Raw genomic sequence first — 15,232 nt, 5'->3', positions numbered from 1 at the left:
GGGTGGCTCAGTCGTTAAGCGTCTGCCTTCGGCTCGGGTCGTGGTCCCAGGGTCCTGGGATCCAGCCCCGCGTCGGGCTCCCTGCTCCGCGGGAAGCCTGCTTCTCCCTCACCCACTCCCCCTGCTTGTGTTCCCTCTCTCACTGTGTCTCTGTCAAATAAATAAATAAAATCTTAAAAAACAAAAAACATCACAATATAGAAAGTGCTGTAATAGAGCCATGAACAGAGTTCTAGAGACACCTGACAGGGAGTGATTTAACCATCACTGTTCCCTCCACCCACCTCAGACATTTACTCCTATGGTCATACCCTAGACCTTGTTATCCTCGATAAGTACAGAGTCCCCCCCCTTACCCCAATTCCATGCAGCGCCACCCTCATGCTATCTCTACCTTTCTAGCTCACACCCTCAAATACCTGGACTCAACAATCCTTGCATCTCACTACCACTTCCCACCTAGTCCTTCTGTCACCTGTTTGCAGTCCTACATCCTCTTGATGTTTTCTCTCCCTTCGTCCATGCATAAACTCCAAAGTCATCCCTGTAATCACTCCGTCCTATATGCTCTTGATTGCCATCCCCACTGCTGTTCCATCACTCCTGCTGTGTTGGCGAAACCACCTCCCTGGGCAATCCCATTCCCTGGCTGCTCGGCAAGGGCATCACTGCAGCAGACGAAGCTGGACAATGACATACATCCATGCTAACGGTCTCACTTTAACGTCATGACCATGAACCTCAAGTGAGCTCTTAACAGTATGATCGCAGGCAGTCATACTGTAATTCCCTAGAACACGGATCTTCCCACTTTGCTAAACGCCGTGTCATACCATCTCCTCTCTTTTCGAATCCAGTAAAAGATGGCAACCCTCGGGCGCCTGGGTGGCTCAGCTGGTTAAGCGACTGCCTTCGCCTCAGGTCATGATCCTGGAGTCCCGGGATCAAGTCCCGCATCAGGCTTCCTGCTGAGCAGGGAGTCGGCTTCTTCCTCTGACCCTCCCCCCTCTCGTGCTCGTGCTCTCTCTCTCTCTCTCTCTCTCTCTCTCTCTCTCTCTCTCTCTCTCTCATTCTCTCTCTCAAATAAATAAATAAAATCTTTAAAAAAAAAAAGATGGCAACCCTCCATCTGTCCCATTGGTGCCACCCCATTCCAAAGTACTCTCCTTCTTCACCTGAACTGTTAAAATAGCTTCCAACTGGACTCCCTGTCTTCGTTCTTCATTCAATGAAAGCAAAAGTGACATTTTAATGTTCACCCAGCATGACGTTTCAACATATAATTCACATCACAGATACTCTCTGATCCGAATCCTTTAAAGACTTCTTATTACACTTAGAATAACATCCAAATTTCTTACCATTATCCATAAGGCCTACCTGATCTGCTCACCGCCCCCCCAAAAAAGGATTCTCTCTGATCTATCTTTTTTGTACAATGGAATGAAACCTACGATTTAGTTTGATGAAGGAATCCTACTTCTGAAAAAAGTTTGCAAATCAGAGATGCAGAGTGTATGCTATCTCAAGAATTCCCATCCCAGAATCTCTTAGAGGAGGCTTAATTAAGGGGGAAGGATCTCCTATTGCTGGGTACTCTGATTATGCTGGAAAAAAAATCAATAGTAGATGAGGATGGGGGCGGGCAAAGGGAAATGACAGATTAGAAATTTCCCTCTGCAGCCCACCTGATTACCTGTCTACACACAGAAACACTCGTTAGCTTACTGACAATATGGAAATGAATCTGGACCTTAAACAATTAAGTTTGTGAAACCTTCTGATACCTGCTAAACACATCAAGTTTTTCATCATGGGAATTGAGATGCTGTTGCAACTGCTCCGAGCTTATAAATCGGCGGTTACATTCATAGCAGGGCCAATTCTTCTCTTGCTCACGAAGAACTGCAGTCACAGGAGAGAAATCATAATGGCTGATGATTAATAGACAGCAATAAAACTCAAATGCCCAGTATCCCCACCATTCTCATCTCATGTAGCCCGGTGTTCACAAACATAGTGTCTGCTATTTGCATCACTGTTTTGTTAGAAAATCAAAGGCTACACTTTGACAAGAGTAAGATCTTATTTTCTTCTATATTCACGTAAGACATCGAAGGACCAAACTCTGTCATAGGACCGTCCCCCATCTCCCCAACAGACACACACACAGAGCCTCACCACACTGGAAAGGCAGAAAGTGCTACAGTGGAAATCTGTATTCAGATAACTTAGTGATTCTGATCCAGGGTTCATAAGCTGAAGGCCTCTTTTATCACACACACACAAAAAAACCCTTAAAAGTCAATGCCTAATATAATTACTTTAGCAAAATGTTAAAGTATCTACTAAAGTTGACCATCAGCACATCCAGTTCCAGCAATGCCACTCCTGAATGCACACCAACAAAAATACGCATGTATGTTCACTAAAGGAAAGACATGTATACAAATGTTCACAGTGGCACTCTTCAAAATAGTCCCAAACTAGAAACAACCATGTTGTATAATAAAGAATTTGGCTGGCTTTTGTCCCTGGTTCCTGGCAAACAACCTCTTAAGTCTTTGGAATATCCCACACAACAGGAGTGTCGTTGTTATTCGTGGTAGTCTTTGACCATACGTGAGTTTCTCCTAATATGGCCCAAGATGGGGGCTGCCTGGGCCAGAAAGTCAAACCATCTGATTACACAGGGTTGGAACTTTAAGCCAGGTGGTATCGGCCAGGGAGAAAGAGCTGCAGAGTAAGTTCAATCATGCAGCCAATGATTCTATCAACCATGCCTATGTCACGATGCCTCAATAAAACCTCTGGACACTGAAGCTCAGGTGAGCTTCCTGGGTTGGTAACCATACATCAATGTGCCACGGAGGTGACATGGGACATGGAAGCTTCATATTTGGGACCCACACAAACCTTGCCCTAAGCACCTCTTCATTTGGCTGGTCCTGATATGTATCCTTTATATAAAACTGTAATCATAAATATAGCACTTTTCTGAGTTCTGTGAGTCATTCTAGAAAATCAAGCCTAAGAAGGTTCTAGCTCCCTAAATTGTAGTTAGTTGGTCAAAAATGCAGGTGGCATGGGAACGCCAGAGCTTGTAGCTGGTACCTGAAGTGAAGAGTCTTGTGAAAGACTCGGCCCTTAATCTGCACAGTGTGACCTAACCCAGGTAAGTGTCAGAATTGCACTGTACACCCAGATTTTCATCTACAGTGAAACAGATGCATTAATTATGATACAGCCATACACTAGACTACCAAATAGCAATGAGAATGAACACATTACAATAATATACAACAATATGGATAAATCTCACAAACATGTCGAGCAAAAGATTCCCAGAACATACATAATTCTAGTTATATGAAGTTTGATAATGAGCATATTATATCCATGGTATTAGAAGTCAGGATATTAGTTACACCTGAGAGTGAAGAAGGCACAAGGGACTTCCAGAGTACTGGCCACGTTCTGTTTCTTGATCTGGGTACAGGTTACACAGGTGTGCTCACTTTGTGAAAATTCATCAGACTGTAGACTTACGATTTTTGCACTTTTTTGTATGTAATTTATACTTCGGTAATATTTACATTAAAAACAAAGGCAATGCCTGCCTTGCTAATGTCCTCAGAGAGGATTAAATCTAGATAGAGATCGTCCTCAGGTCTAGGTTCTAATTTAGTATTTGGAGGTTTTCATTATATTAAATACTATATTCCAGCCACCCATGAAAGAAATGTAAATATGTCACTGTCATTCGATCCTAGGATTAGACAAGAATGTGTAGCTGAAAAAAAAAAAAACCTACTGGACTCTTATAAATATACTGATAGGAAAATTGGAGGTTGCATAATGATGTAATATATACAATTTAGAATTCATATAGAAAATAGAAAATAGAAAGTCCAACCACCTTTCCTTTCTTCCTCAGAAATGTCATGAATTTTCTGGTTCACAAACTCAGCATAGGATGCAGCGTACCACACCTGCAAGAACCAAGTACATCATGAAGAACTAAAGGACATCACCAAATGTTCTTTGCATGCTTACACTCTTTATCCTGTTTACACAAAACAATTCAGGCTTTCCCACAACCCATGAAAAACAAACAACAACAACAACAAAATCGCACTGTGAGCCAATCTCTTTAACACCAGATGGTCAGTCAGGAAGTGCATTTGCCAAGACACACTCACTGTGTGTTTTCTTTTTCCTTTTTTCAAAAAAAATTGTTTTTGTTATTAGAACAACTTCATAAGAGATAATATTAATAGTCTCTTCATCAAAATAAAACATAGCCTCTTCTGGTTGTTTTATCTGTATGTAAACATGGGTTTTTACACAGCTGCAATCATCATGACTTCCACCAAACAGCTCTTGCTGGGATCCCCGAGGATGATTTCAAATGCGACCGCACCCTCCTGAGTCTCTTCCTTCCTCCTACCCCACTGGCTATTTCTGCTCAGTCTCCTCGTCTGGCTCTCCTTCCTCTCCCTCTTCCTCTCTAAGCTTCCTCAAAGCTTAATCCAAGTCCAGGGCCTTCTTATTTTTCCCTAAAGTGATCCCATCCATTTCCAAGCAATTCTAAATTAATATCTCCGTCCCAGGCTCTCCCTTTCTGTTCCCTCTACATACATTCTACTGCCTACCTGGTATTTGGCATGTTTCACAAACAATTCAAACTTGGCATGTCCAGAGTTGAATTCTAGATGCTTCCTTATCGCATCCCCGCCCCTGCCCATATTCCTCATCTCAATAAATACCCTGCCTTTCACCCAGCTGCTCACACTTGACACCTAAAAGTTATCTCGGATTTCTCAGTGTTCTTCTGTCATCCTTCAGCAAGAGCTGTGAACTGCTCGGATGTTCTTCATCTCTGCTTCTCCCACCAAGATCCATGTCTAGATGGGCTCCTGCCTGGATCGTCTTCTAGTGAGCTTCCCCTTTTCCACTCTTGCTTCCGCCAACCCATTCTTCACACAAGAGCAAAGAGGGCGTCTTAAAACGCAATCAGATTTCATCCTTCTCATGCTTAAACAGCTTCTCACTCATAAAAAACCTGCAGTGCTCAATGATGGGCTCCAAAGGGCGCTTACCCGCTCTTACCACTCTCCCTTACCACCTTTCAACAAGAGAGCCTTCTTGCAGCTCCTCAAACAGGCCAAGGTCTTTCCCACCTCAACCTTTCTCCTTGCTGGTCTACCATCAGAAGTGTTGGGTTCTTCCCCTTTGCCTCTGCAAACCTTCTACAGTGCTGGTCCCTCCCTTCCCGTTCCATAGTCCCCAGCCTCATTATTGTCTCCTCAGCAAGGTCTTCCCTCTCCAGCATTTGTAAACTGGTCCCTTTCCTGCTACCTGCTCTTTTTGCACCATTTGTTTCCTTCATAGCATTTAACCACTATTTGTTATTACAGTTGACCCTTGAACAACAGAGGTTTGAACTGCATGGGTCCGCTTACATGCAGATTTTTTTTAGTACAGTATCATAAATGCACTTTCTCTTCCTTATGATTGTCTTAACATCTTCCTTATTCTGGTTTACTTTATTGTAAGAATACAGTATATAATGCATACAACATACGAAATCTGTGTTAATCAACTGTTTATGTTATTGGTAAGGCTTCCAATCAGTGGTAGGCTATTAACGGTTAACTATTAGAGTCAAAAGTTACATGTAGATTTTCAACTGCCCAAGGGGTCGGTGCCCCTAATCTCTGTTTTGTTCAAGCGTCAACTGTATTTGCTTACTTACATCCTTCTGCCCACTTCCCCTCTAGAATACAAGCTCCCTGAACACAAACACCAGTCTATCTTTTCCTAGTGTCTGAAACACAGTAGGAGTTCAATATGTTAATCACTAAATGAATTAATCGTATATAATTGTTATGGAACACTATTTTAACTATAAGTAAATATTTATATTGAGACTCCATTTTTAAGTGTGGAATAATATTCTACGACAGAGTCTATGTTCTATAATTTACTTGACCATGACCTACAGTTGGATTTTGAGATAGTTTATCATTTTGCTTATAAATTCTACCCTAGTCCATCAATTCCAAAATGTATATTTTTCATATTTTAGCATCTCAAAAACCACCTCCACAGCATTCTGCAATCACTCTTGTGATGTGGCTTTCTTTTACTTGTTGCTCATTGCTCCTGCACAAACCCAGCCAAGCTCTTTGCATTGCTCTCATCTCCTTCAGGAGCTCTGGCACTCCATGACTTGTTAACACTTGACAAGCAACGCAAAAGAAAGCCAAAAAAAAAAAAAAAGCCATTTCCTCAGAATTAAAAAAAAAAAAAAATATATATATATATATATATATATATATATATATATGGAATACAAGGTTGGTGTGATCACCTTGTAGGACCTCTGTTAATACATCAAACATCAAATTGTCAGGAAACTTCCTACTGACTTAATCAAAAGTCACTTAACTTCCAAAGACACGTGTTTTAATTGAGAAAAAGACACATATGGGTTCAGTCAGTGGGAAAACACAGGGTCAAAACTTGTACAGAAACGCCATCAAGTCATTTGGAAAAATACCCCACAGGCAACAGTGGATCACTTATTTTAAAAATAATACAGCATCATCAATATCTTGATGGCATAGAAGACGAGAGATGTACAAAACACAAATGACAAACAGTGATTCAGTTTAAAAAAAAAAAAGACTGTACACAAGGCAGTTTATATGTCAGCCAATTTATTTTGCTTATATTTGCCTTTTTAAGTATGCAGAAATGTGATAGGATTTCACAATTATCTCTAAATAAGTCTAACACAGCTCCTGCAGTTAGTAGAAAACTACTCTTTTTGGTGATAAAAATAAGCACTATAACCTTAGCTTAAATAGCGGCATATTTTTTCTTAATGGTGTATAAAATAATGTTTTATCTTAAAGTCACTGGTGTTCGAATCAGCGAAACACAGCATTACAAAATTAGAATCTATCTAGCTCTATCTTTGTTTATAATTATTTCCTCAGACTAATTTTCAAGGATTAGGTTTATTCAGCCATGAACATTTTTACTATACACTGCCAGAAATATTCTATAAAATACTGCAATTCTGTGACAAATGTCCCTATATTTTAAACCCTCACATTCACTGTACTGCATCCATTTATTTTTGGTAATTTAAATTAACAAAAATAGTAACTCATAGTTGTTTTAAGGGTTTTAAAATTATTAACATTGGAAAAAATTTTGACCTTTCCTTTACTATTGATTTCTCCTCCAAATAAAGTCTATCCCCCGTATTCATGTGTCCATGTGGATACCAGAGAGGTTAGAGGTATTTTCTCTCAGTTTTCATTCTTGTTTTGTTTTAAAGATGTATTTACTTATTTGAGGGAAGTAGGGGCAGAGGGAGAGTGGAGAGAATCTCAAGCAGACTCCCCACCGAGCGCAGAGCCAGACATGAGGCTTGATCCCACAACCCCTAGATCACACCTGAGCCAAAGTCAGACACCCAACACGACCATCTCAGTTTTTATTCCTTTTTTTTAAGATTTTATTTATTTGAGAGACAGAGAGAACAAGCAGGGGGGGTGGGGAGCAGAGGGAGGGAGACAAGCAGACCTCATGCTCAGCACGGAGCCTGATATGGGGCTTGATCTCAGGACCCAGAGATCATGATCCGAGCTGAAGTCAAGAGTCAGAGGCTCAGCTGACTGAGTCACCCAGGTGCCCCTCAGTTTTTATTTTTATTTATTAATTTTTTTTAAAGATTGTATTTATTATTTGACAGAGAGAGAGAGACAGCGAGAGAGGGAACACAAGTAGGGGGAGTGGGAGAGGGAGAAGCAGGCTTCCCGCTGAGCATGGAGCCCGATGCAGGGCTTGATCCCAGGACCCTGGGACCTGAGCCAAGGCAGCCACTTAACCGACTGAGCCACCCAGGCGCCCCTCAGTTTTTATTTTTAAACCTTTTAACATGTATTACAAAGATTTCTCCCACTCTGTTGCTTCCTTTTCATCTAGTGTTTTGGTTGTTCATTACACTACACTATTATATTCTTATTTGTTTCTGCCTGTCTTTACCTCTACAGTCCTATCTACTCCTTAGGAGAGAACATAATCTCCCCTCCACAGTCAAGAAGTAGTCACGTGGATATCAAGAATTTATTGGGATAGATGATGTGAGATATGAATCTCCTTCTACAAAGACACAGGTTTTGTATAGCTTTTGAACAAAGTCTAGGTCTTTGTTCTCCCCCAAAGAGGTATCTATTTGTCACTTTTACCACATTGCAGCATTGTGCGATTCAGTGTTCATGTACTGATAAAATCATTTCTCACCTCTTTTTCATCTAATCAGGAATTTTCCCTTAGAATTACAACAGAATTTTAATTGTGTCATCAAAAGTTAGTATTAGACAAATTCCTACAGAGTTATCCCCAAAGAATATATTTCTGAAATCAGAAGTCAGTGCATAGAATTCTTAGGGTAAAATGAAGCATTCAGGTAAAGGAATCTAACTGGTACATCTAAATTCCATTTTATAAGATCTCCTGTTTCCAACTAATTCTTCTTCAGAGTGTGTAAATAACGTTAAGTGACCTCAACTTTAATCACTCCATCACAAATACCAGTCTGCTCCCTAAACACATCTACTTCTTTACCCCTGGGCTGAATGCCTTAGTGCAGGCCTTTGACAAACCCAAAAGTCATGTACTTTTCATTGCTTTTTTATGGGATTATTGTAAATGTACTGTACATAGCAGGTACTCAATAAGTAAGTGAATTATAAGGAAAGGACCATTTTTGTAAGAACCCCCCTTCCAAGAAAAAAAGAATAATAAAGGCATTTAATGGTCACTATTCCTAATAAAGGTACCACTGAACCAGCACTGTACCTTCAGTTCTTGTTTGGGTTCTACATTCTTTATTGTGGTGTAATACACATGGTGGCCATATTGGTAAGCCACCAGGTTCTGCTCCAGGTGATTCTGGGCTGGACGTACAAACATCATCCAGTTACAAAGGGTCTCATCAGATAATTCAAACCACAGGTCTTCATGCAAATCTCGGTCTTTTCTGTCCCCTTTATCAAGAGAAACCTACAACCAAAGAGAAAGTAAAAAGCCACACCAAAAAAACAAAATAAAAACAAACAAAACTTTTAATATGATATACATTAATGTAGTAATATACAAAATACCACTCCTGAAATTAACCATATATCCTGATTCTTCCTTTTATATCTAGAAAGATCCAGGAATTGTGTCTTGCCAAGTGTAAAAGGAAAAGGCCACTTTTTGAAGACTCACTTGGAGCAGAATCACCTGGCAAAATGTTCAAGTCAACAATCTCATCGTACAGCTTCAGCTGATGCTTCATCATTAACCAACACATCAAAAAATACTATAAATAAGCCAGGAAATACAAGCAAAATACTCTCTAGTTCCTCACAAGTTGCTTACTTCAGGGATTCAACTGCATTCATTAATAACGAGTAGCCTTGTGATATGTATTTCTCTTTACAAAGTAATAATCTTTCTTGAAGATCTTGAGCATTCACCAAAGAAAACCTCCCCATGACAGCAAATGACTTCTCAAAAAACACACCCCAAATATTCTCCCTTCCCGGTACCCTTTCTTGATTCTCCAGGGTAGCTTTCCAAGAAGCAGACAGCACAGGGGTTGGATAGAAGCAAAAGCCCCAAATGCAAAGAAGAGAGATCAGTATAAATATACTTTAACATACAGTGAACTATTCTTTAACAAAAGACTCAACAGAACAGACCTGTTTCAAAAACTGAAAAGGGGTTTTCCTGAAAACTTTTTTGGTACTTAGCAGATTACACGAGTCTACATTTGAAGAAGAAAAGAAAAAGTTGTCAAAGCCCCTATTATGGACCGTTGTGCCCTCACCAAATTCATACGTTAAAGTCCTAACCCCTCAGTATGTGACTATGTTTGGAGATAGGGCTTTTAAGGTGGGAACTAAGTTAAAAGAAGTAATTAAGTCATCAGCGTGGGTCCTAACCCAATCTGACTGGTGTCCTTACAAGAAAAGGAGATCAGGACACAGGGAGAGACACCAGGGACGGGTGAACACATAGAGTAAAGGCATGAGGACACAGAGAGGAGACCGTGTGCAAGCCAAGGAGCAAGGCCTCAGGGGAATCCAACCCTGCTGGCACCTTGATGGCCTTCCAGCTCGGGTGCTGTGAGAAAATAAATTTCCGTTCTTTAAGCTCCCCCAGTCTGTGGTATTTGTTACAGCAGCTCTAGCAGACTAATACAGCCCCTACGAACAACAGCTCTCAGAATTACTCATAGAATGCCTTAGGGGACTGAGACTGCAATCTCCAATTTATTGGTGAGAGAGAAAATGTTTCCATTCAAAACAAATTAAGCAGAAAAAACAAAAATAAAAAATAAAACCAAGCAGAGAAAGAAAAATACTAGCAAACAACAGTTATAGAATTGAATTAAGAGAACCAGTAGGAAAACACACACCCCTTTAAAAGTTATTAAGAACAAGAGTGAACTATGATAAAGCCTACGTTACCTTCAGATGAATGTAACAGTCTTTCAGCTCAGACTCCCTGACGAGGGGTCCCTCCACAGGGCCAAACTGGGTGCGCTTAGGAATGCGCCTTTTGGAGAACACCCCTCCGAGGAACCTGTCGATGTAGAGGACCAGGGGGAGGCTTGCTCTCGCTCTAGTGAGCACAGGCCGGTTAGGGATGGGATGCAAGGGGCCATGCTTTGGGCACACTGAAGAATGTGCATTATTACACTCCTCACACCCTGCAAAAGGAAGAAAATCTTAAAGTCAAATTCTTCAACATCACTTGATCTCAGGTACAAAGTTCTAATCTGAAAAATCCCCAAATTCCAAAATTCAGTAAACTCCTACAATTACACTATTCATTCCGTTGTAACACGCTAGCTTTCACAGACCAGTAAAATCCCGTCTTCTTCCTCTAAAATGAGGCAGAATTAGCTTGTGCCTTCCAAAAATAATACACAGGCAGTGACTTATTTCTCTACTGGAGATTAAGTCAAATAGTAGCCCAGTAAATTTACAAACCAATTATAACAGGTCTAAAAAGAAAAAAGAAAAAAGAAGAGCTTATTAGGATAAATGCTGCAAAATCTGATAAGACAAACAGAGTGTTTGAATTTTAGAGTATGTAAATTATATCTCAGGGAAAGCAATTTAAAAAAACTCTGGGTGGCTCAGTCAGTTAAGCGACTGCCTTCAGCTCAGGTCATGATCCTGGAGTCCCGGGATCGAGTCCCACATCGGGCTCCCTGCTTGGCGGGGAGTCTGCTTCTCCCTCTGACCCTCCCCCCTCTCATGTGCGTGCTCTCTCTCTCTCTCTCTCTCATTCTCAGTCTCTCAAAATAAATAAATAAGTCTTTAAAAAAATAATAAAAAAAATCTGACAATACCATTTAATCAGTTTCTTCAAAAGGAGTCATAGAAGCCTCATTGTCTAGGCATGTCTAACTCAAACAGAAAAAGCACTGTACAGCTTGAGACTTCAACGCATATCCTGTGAAGGTAATGCTAAAATGAATGAATTTAGCATTCTATCCTTCATTGTCTTGAATGTCACAGCTTAGCCCACACAGGACCCATTTTCAGCTCCTTTCAGGAGTCATTACTTTGCACTAAGCATCCACACTCACTCCCTCTTTCCCAGCAGCACCTATCCCGTAAACTAACCGCCAGAACTTGACGGAAACGGCCACAAAACAGAGAAAAGTGCCTGGACCCCAGAGGCATCATACTCATGACCTTTAACACATTTAATTAGCCAACTGTATTTTACCCAACTCCAGCTGGGTGATGACCCGGCTTAGGAAATGGGTACTTCCAATTTCTACAATTCTCCAATAATGGAGAGCTACTTTGTATTACTATTTGTAAGATAAAGTCACTGTATGCGTAGTTGACTAAGGAGTTGCTGTGAAAACTCATGAATTCAAGGAAAAATAAAATGAGTAAGTTCTCTATTGCACAGGGAGGTGAGTGCTGGCCCCATGCAAACAGGTTTCACCATCACCACACAGAAGGTCCCGGGAGATACGGTGAGACCACAAAGCTCCAAACAGCCTCAGTAACTCAAATAAACGAGATAAGCACTTTGCCATATAAGCATGAAAATTGATGGAAAGAAGCGATAATTTGGTAGGTGGAAGCAGGAACCCTCCCACCCTCTCCCAAAGCAGACAGTCCAGAGAGACAGCAAGTGTTGTGGTTACCCAGGCGCACATGGGAGCCAGACCAGCTCAGTTTGAACCCTGACTCTCAAAACAACGGAACACTACCAACCCTACCATAAGACCATGGGAAGCATTAAACAATTTAGAAAATGTAAAGCACGGGTGCCTGGAACATAATAGGCATGTTTAAAAGGTTGCTATGGGGGCGCCTGGCTGGCTCAGTCATTAAGCGTCTGCCTTCGGCTCAGCTCATGATCCCAGGGTCCTGGGATCGAGCCCCGCATCAGGCTCCCTGCTCCGCGGGAAGCCTGCTTCTCCCTCCCCCACTCCCCCTGCTTGTGTTCCCTCTCTCGCTGCATCTCTCTCTGTCAAATAAATAAAATCTTTAAACTAAAATAAAATAAAATAAAAATAAAAGGTTGCTATGAAGAGAGAGGAGAGCAACTTCCCATAGTGGCTTGAGAAGCTCAAGCCCTGGTGTCAGAGACAGGCTCCGTGCCTCAGCCATCACTCACCCCCGTGTGACACGGAGCAGGCGGCTCAGCCTCTCCTGACCTTTGGTTTATCCACCAGTAAAATCAGAACCCTCACGAAAGCACCAGTGCCTCCCTCACAAGCTGTGGTGAGGACCGAGCAAGATGGCGCGTGCAGAGCGGGGAGCACTGGGGCTGCACACGGGAAGCCCCCAGCAAATGTTAACTGCACTCCCGTGCTCACACGCACTCACAAGGACCAGCTCGTACTTACATAAGTCATGCGGGTCGAAGGGCCGAGGGGGATCTGGTTCCCAGTCATCCAGGTCCGTGTCTTCACCATCTTCCTCCTCGTCCTCCTCAGTATCTTCCTCCTCATCTTCATCCTCTTCCTCTTTGGCCTCCAGTCTACCCATAGGGTTCTGCAGAGAGGCCAAAGGGTCCGAACCATCCACAGCCTCAATTGAAGGTAACACCTGGTTATGCACCGGTAACGAGGCCTGGACAAAGTTGAACCATAATGTTAGCACACGGTTGCTTTCAGTTAGCTGGTACACACACATACACACACACACACACACACACACACACACACCCAATACAAGGTTTTGGTGGAAGATAGTTTTCACATCAGCTCCCTTCAAGACCCTGAAGAAGAAATTAGTTCCATCTCTAGGCTGTAATGGATCTGCCTTCATTTTTGCTGTTTCTGCCCCACAGCTGCGAAAGCTGATAAGAAAGCCTGGGTGCTCCCTACTTTGGTGCATGCCCTGTCTCCCCAGAGACTTCAAATACATAGTAAACCTTTCCATACCCTCTCGGTGCATGTGTGGTATTGTGTCTCAACATCTGAACCCAATTTCGAGTCGGGGCAGGGAGGGGCCCTCCTGCCTTTTCAGGGTGACCACAACACAGTGTACGTAATGATCTGACCTATCTTTAACTACTTCACTTTTTAAAACTACACACGTGGTACAACACCCAGTTGGTAAAATTCATGGTTAACAACCCTCCTTTTACACACTTCAGAGAGGCTTTTAAGTAAAGTGAAAGAGATGCTTATTCGTTTCAGGCTATAGTTAGTCTTTTGCAAATAAGACAAGGTGTGGAGCATATATTGGGTTACTCCTACCATATCAAATATACGAGCAAAAAATGGCACCTTAAAAACTTCCCTACCCGAGTAAGTGTCACAGGGTTCTATGGGACCCCAGATTCCTTTTTCCAATCTTATTTCTCCCACCCAATTAGCACCATAAATCATATTGAAGCCATGTCCCTTTCCTGTTCAATAAATAAAGCAAGTTTTTTTAAATGCCTACTCCATTTTTCTTTATCTTCTCCTATGTTACAGTCCTCAGCTAGAATCTTCTTCCCTCGCCAATCTTCCAATCGCCTGGTCGTGTTCCAGTTTCTCCATGAACCATCCCTGACCACTCTAGGCCTCCCTGACTCTCCTATGCTTTGATCCCTGTAGCATCTCGAGTCCGGAATCCTGCTCCACAACATCATTCAGCCTCTGCTCCAACATTTCATCACCTCACCAGACAGCCCGAATCATTTGGGATCGTTCAAGGTCTCCCTTATGTGCATCTTCATGCAGTGGGCAGGACCTGCACCTTCCCCCTCTAGGGAGACAGAATCCGTGAAGACACCAAAGTCTCCAAATATTTCAAGACCAAAACCCCTAATTTGTTCAGTCATTTTTCACACGGCCCAATTTCCATATCCCTCATCATCCTGTTGTCTTCGTTTATTCCTTAATGGATTCCATATTTTTTAATGAATATGGCTTCAGATTAATTAGCTTTTGTGACAGCCATTGTTCTACTGCTAACCCAGTTTGAACTGGCAAATAACTAAAGTCCCTGAGTCCTTTTTCCTCTCATATCGTGCTATTAAACCATTTTACTCCACCTCCTGTCTTAAACAGCTGATTTTTTACTTAAATGTGTGTGTGTGTGGAGGGTTACGGGATTTTGCATTTATCACCAGTATATTTCATTTTATCACTTGTTCTGTTCTTCCAATCTGCCAAGATCTTTCAGAGTCTTGATTCTGACATATCACATATTAACTATCCCTCACAGGTTTGTATCCATTGCCAAACGCCATCTAGATTTCAATTAGTATGCATTTTCCTGTGAGCCTTCTTGCCTGGCCAACTGCACCTCAAGGAAGTAGACCAGGGGCTTTGAAACCAAACAGACTTGGATCAAAATCCTGACCCCACCACTTGGCAAGTTAATAAACTTCTCTGAATCTCAGTTTCTTTATCTGTAAAATGGACACAGTAATACATACGGCATCAGTTGCTCTGAGGATTAAGTGCCACAGTATGTACGTGAGGCCGGTAGTAGAGTATCTGGCATTTAGTAAGTGCTTAATATTAGTAAGAATCGATTACTATTATCATAAGTTCTTTAAGGACCAAGATACCACATATGTCCTCTACAACCTTACAAGACAGCTGAGCACGTGGCAGGGATTCAGTGAAGATTCATTTGTAGAAATATGTTTGGCCCTTTAGGAAATGACATCAATCCCTTCA

At 41.8% G+C, this 15,232-nt stretch overlaps 1 protein-coding gene across 2 annotated transcripts in view; it reads right to left on the bottom strand.

Annotated features, from left to right (window-relative positions):
• The window catches only part of PRDM10 (PR/SET domain 10), a 95,994-nt gene that overhangs the window by 33,498 nt on the left and 47,264 nt on the right, over positions 1 to 15,232 (bottom strand). The window contains exons 1-6 of one of the 2 annotated variants that reach the window (XM_088017606.1): positions 13,277 to 13,453; positions 12,956 to 13,181; positions 10,542 to 10,783; positions 8,881 to 9,084; positions 3,920 to 3,992; positions 1,788 to 1,905 (exon numbers count right to left, since the gene is read on the bottom strand). In XM_088017606.1, the coding sequence (XP_087873732.1) occupies positions 1,788 to 1,905; positions 3,920 to 3,992; positions 8,881 to 9,084; positions 10,542 to 10,783; positions 12,956 to 13,097 (779 nt within the window). In that variant the 5' untranslated portion in view covers positions 13,098 to 13,181; positions 13,277 to 13,453. Of the gene's footprint in view, positions 1 to 1,787; positions 1,906 to 3,919; positions 3,993 to 8,880; positions 9,085 to 10,541; positions 10,784 to 12,955; positions 13,182 to 13,276; positions 13,454 to 15,232 lie in introns of those variants that run through there. The other variant, XM_028120832.2, reaches the window with a different exon arrangement.

This window comes from Eumetopias jubatus, unplaced genomic scaffold (genome assembly GCF_037043125.1).
Source record: "Eumetopias jubatus isolate StellerSeaLion01/CBP00866 unplaced genomic scaffold, mEumJub1_p1.0 scaffold_13, whole genome shotgun sequence".
Lineage (NCBI taxonomy): Eukaryota > Metazoa > Chordata > Mammalia > Carnivora > Otariidae > Eumetopias > Eumetopias jubatus.
Note: the sequence above shows the minus strand (reverse complement) of the source record. Positions and strands in the feature narration are given on the sequence as shown.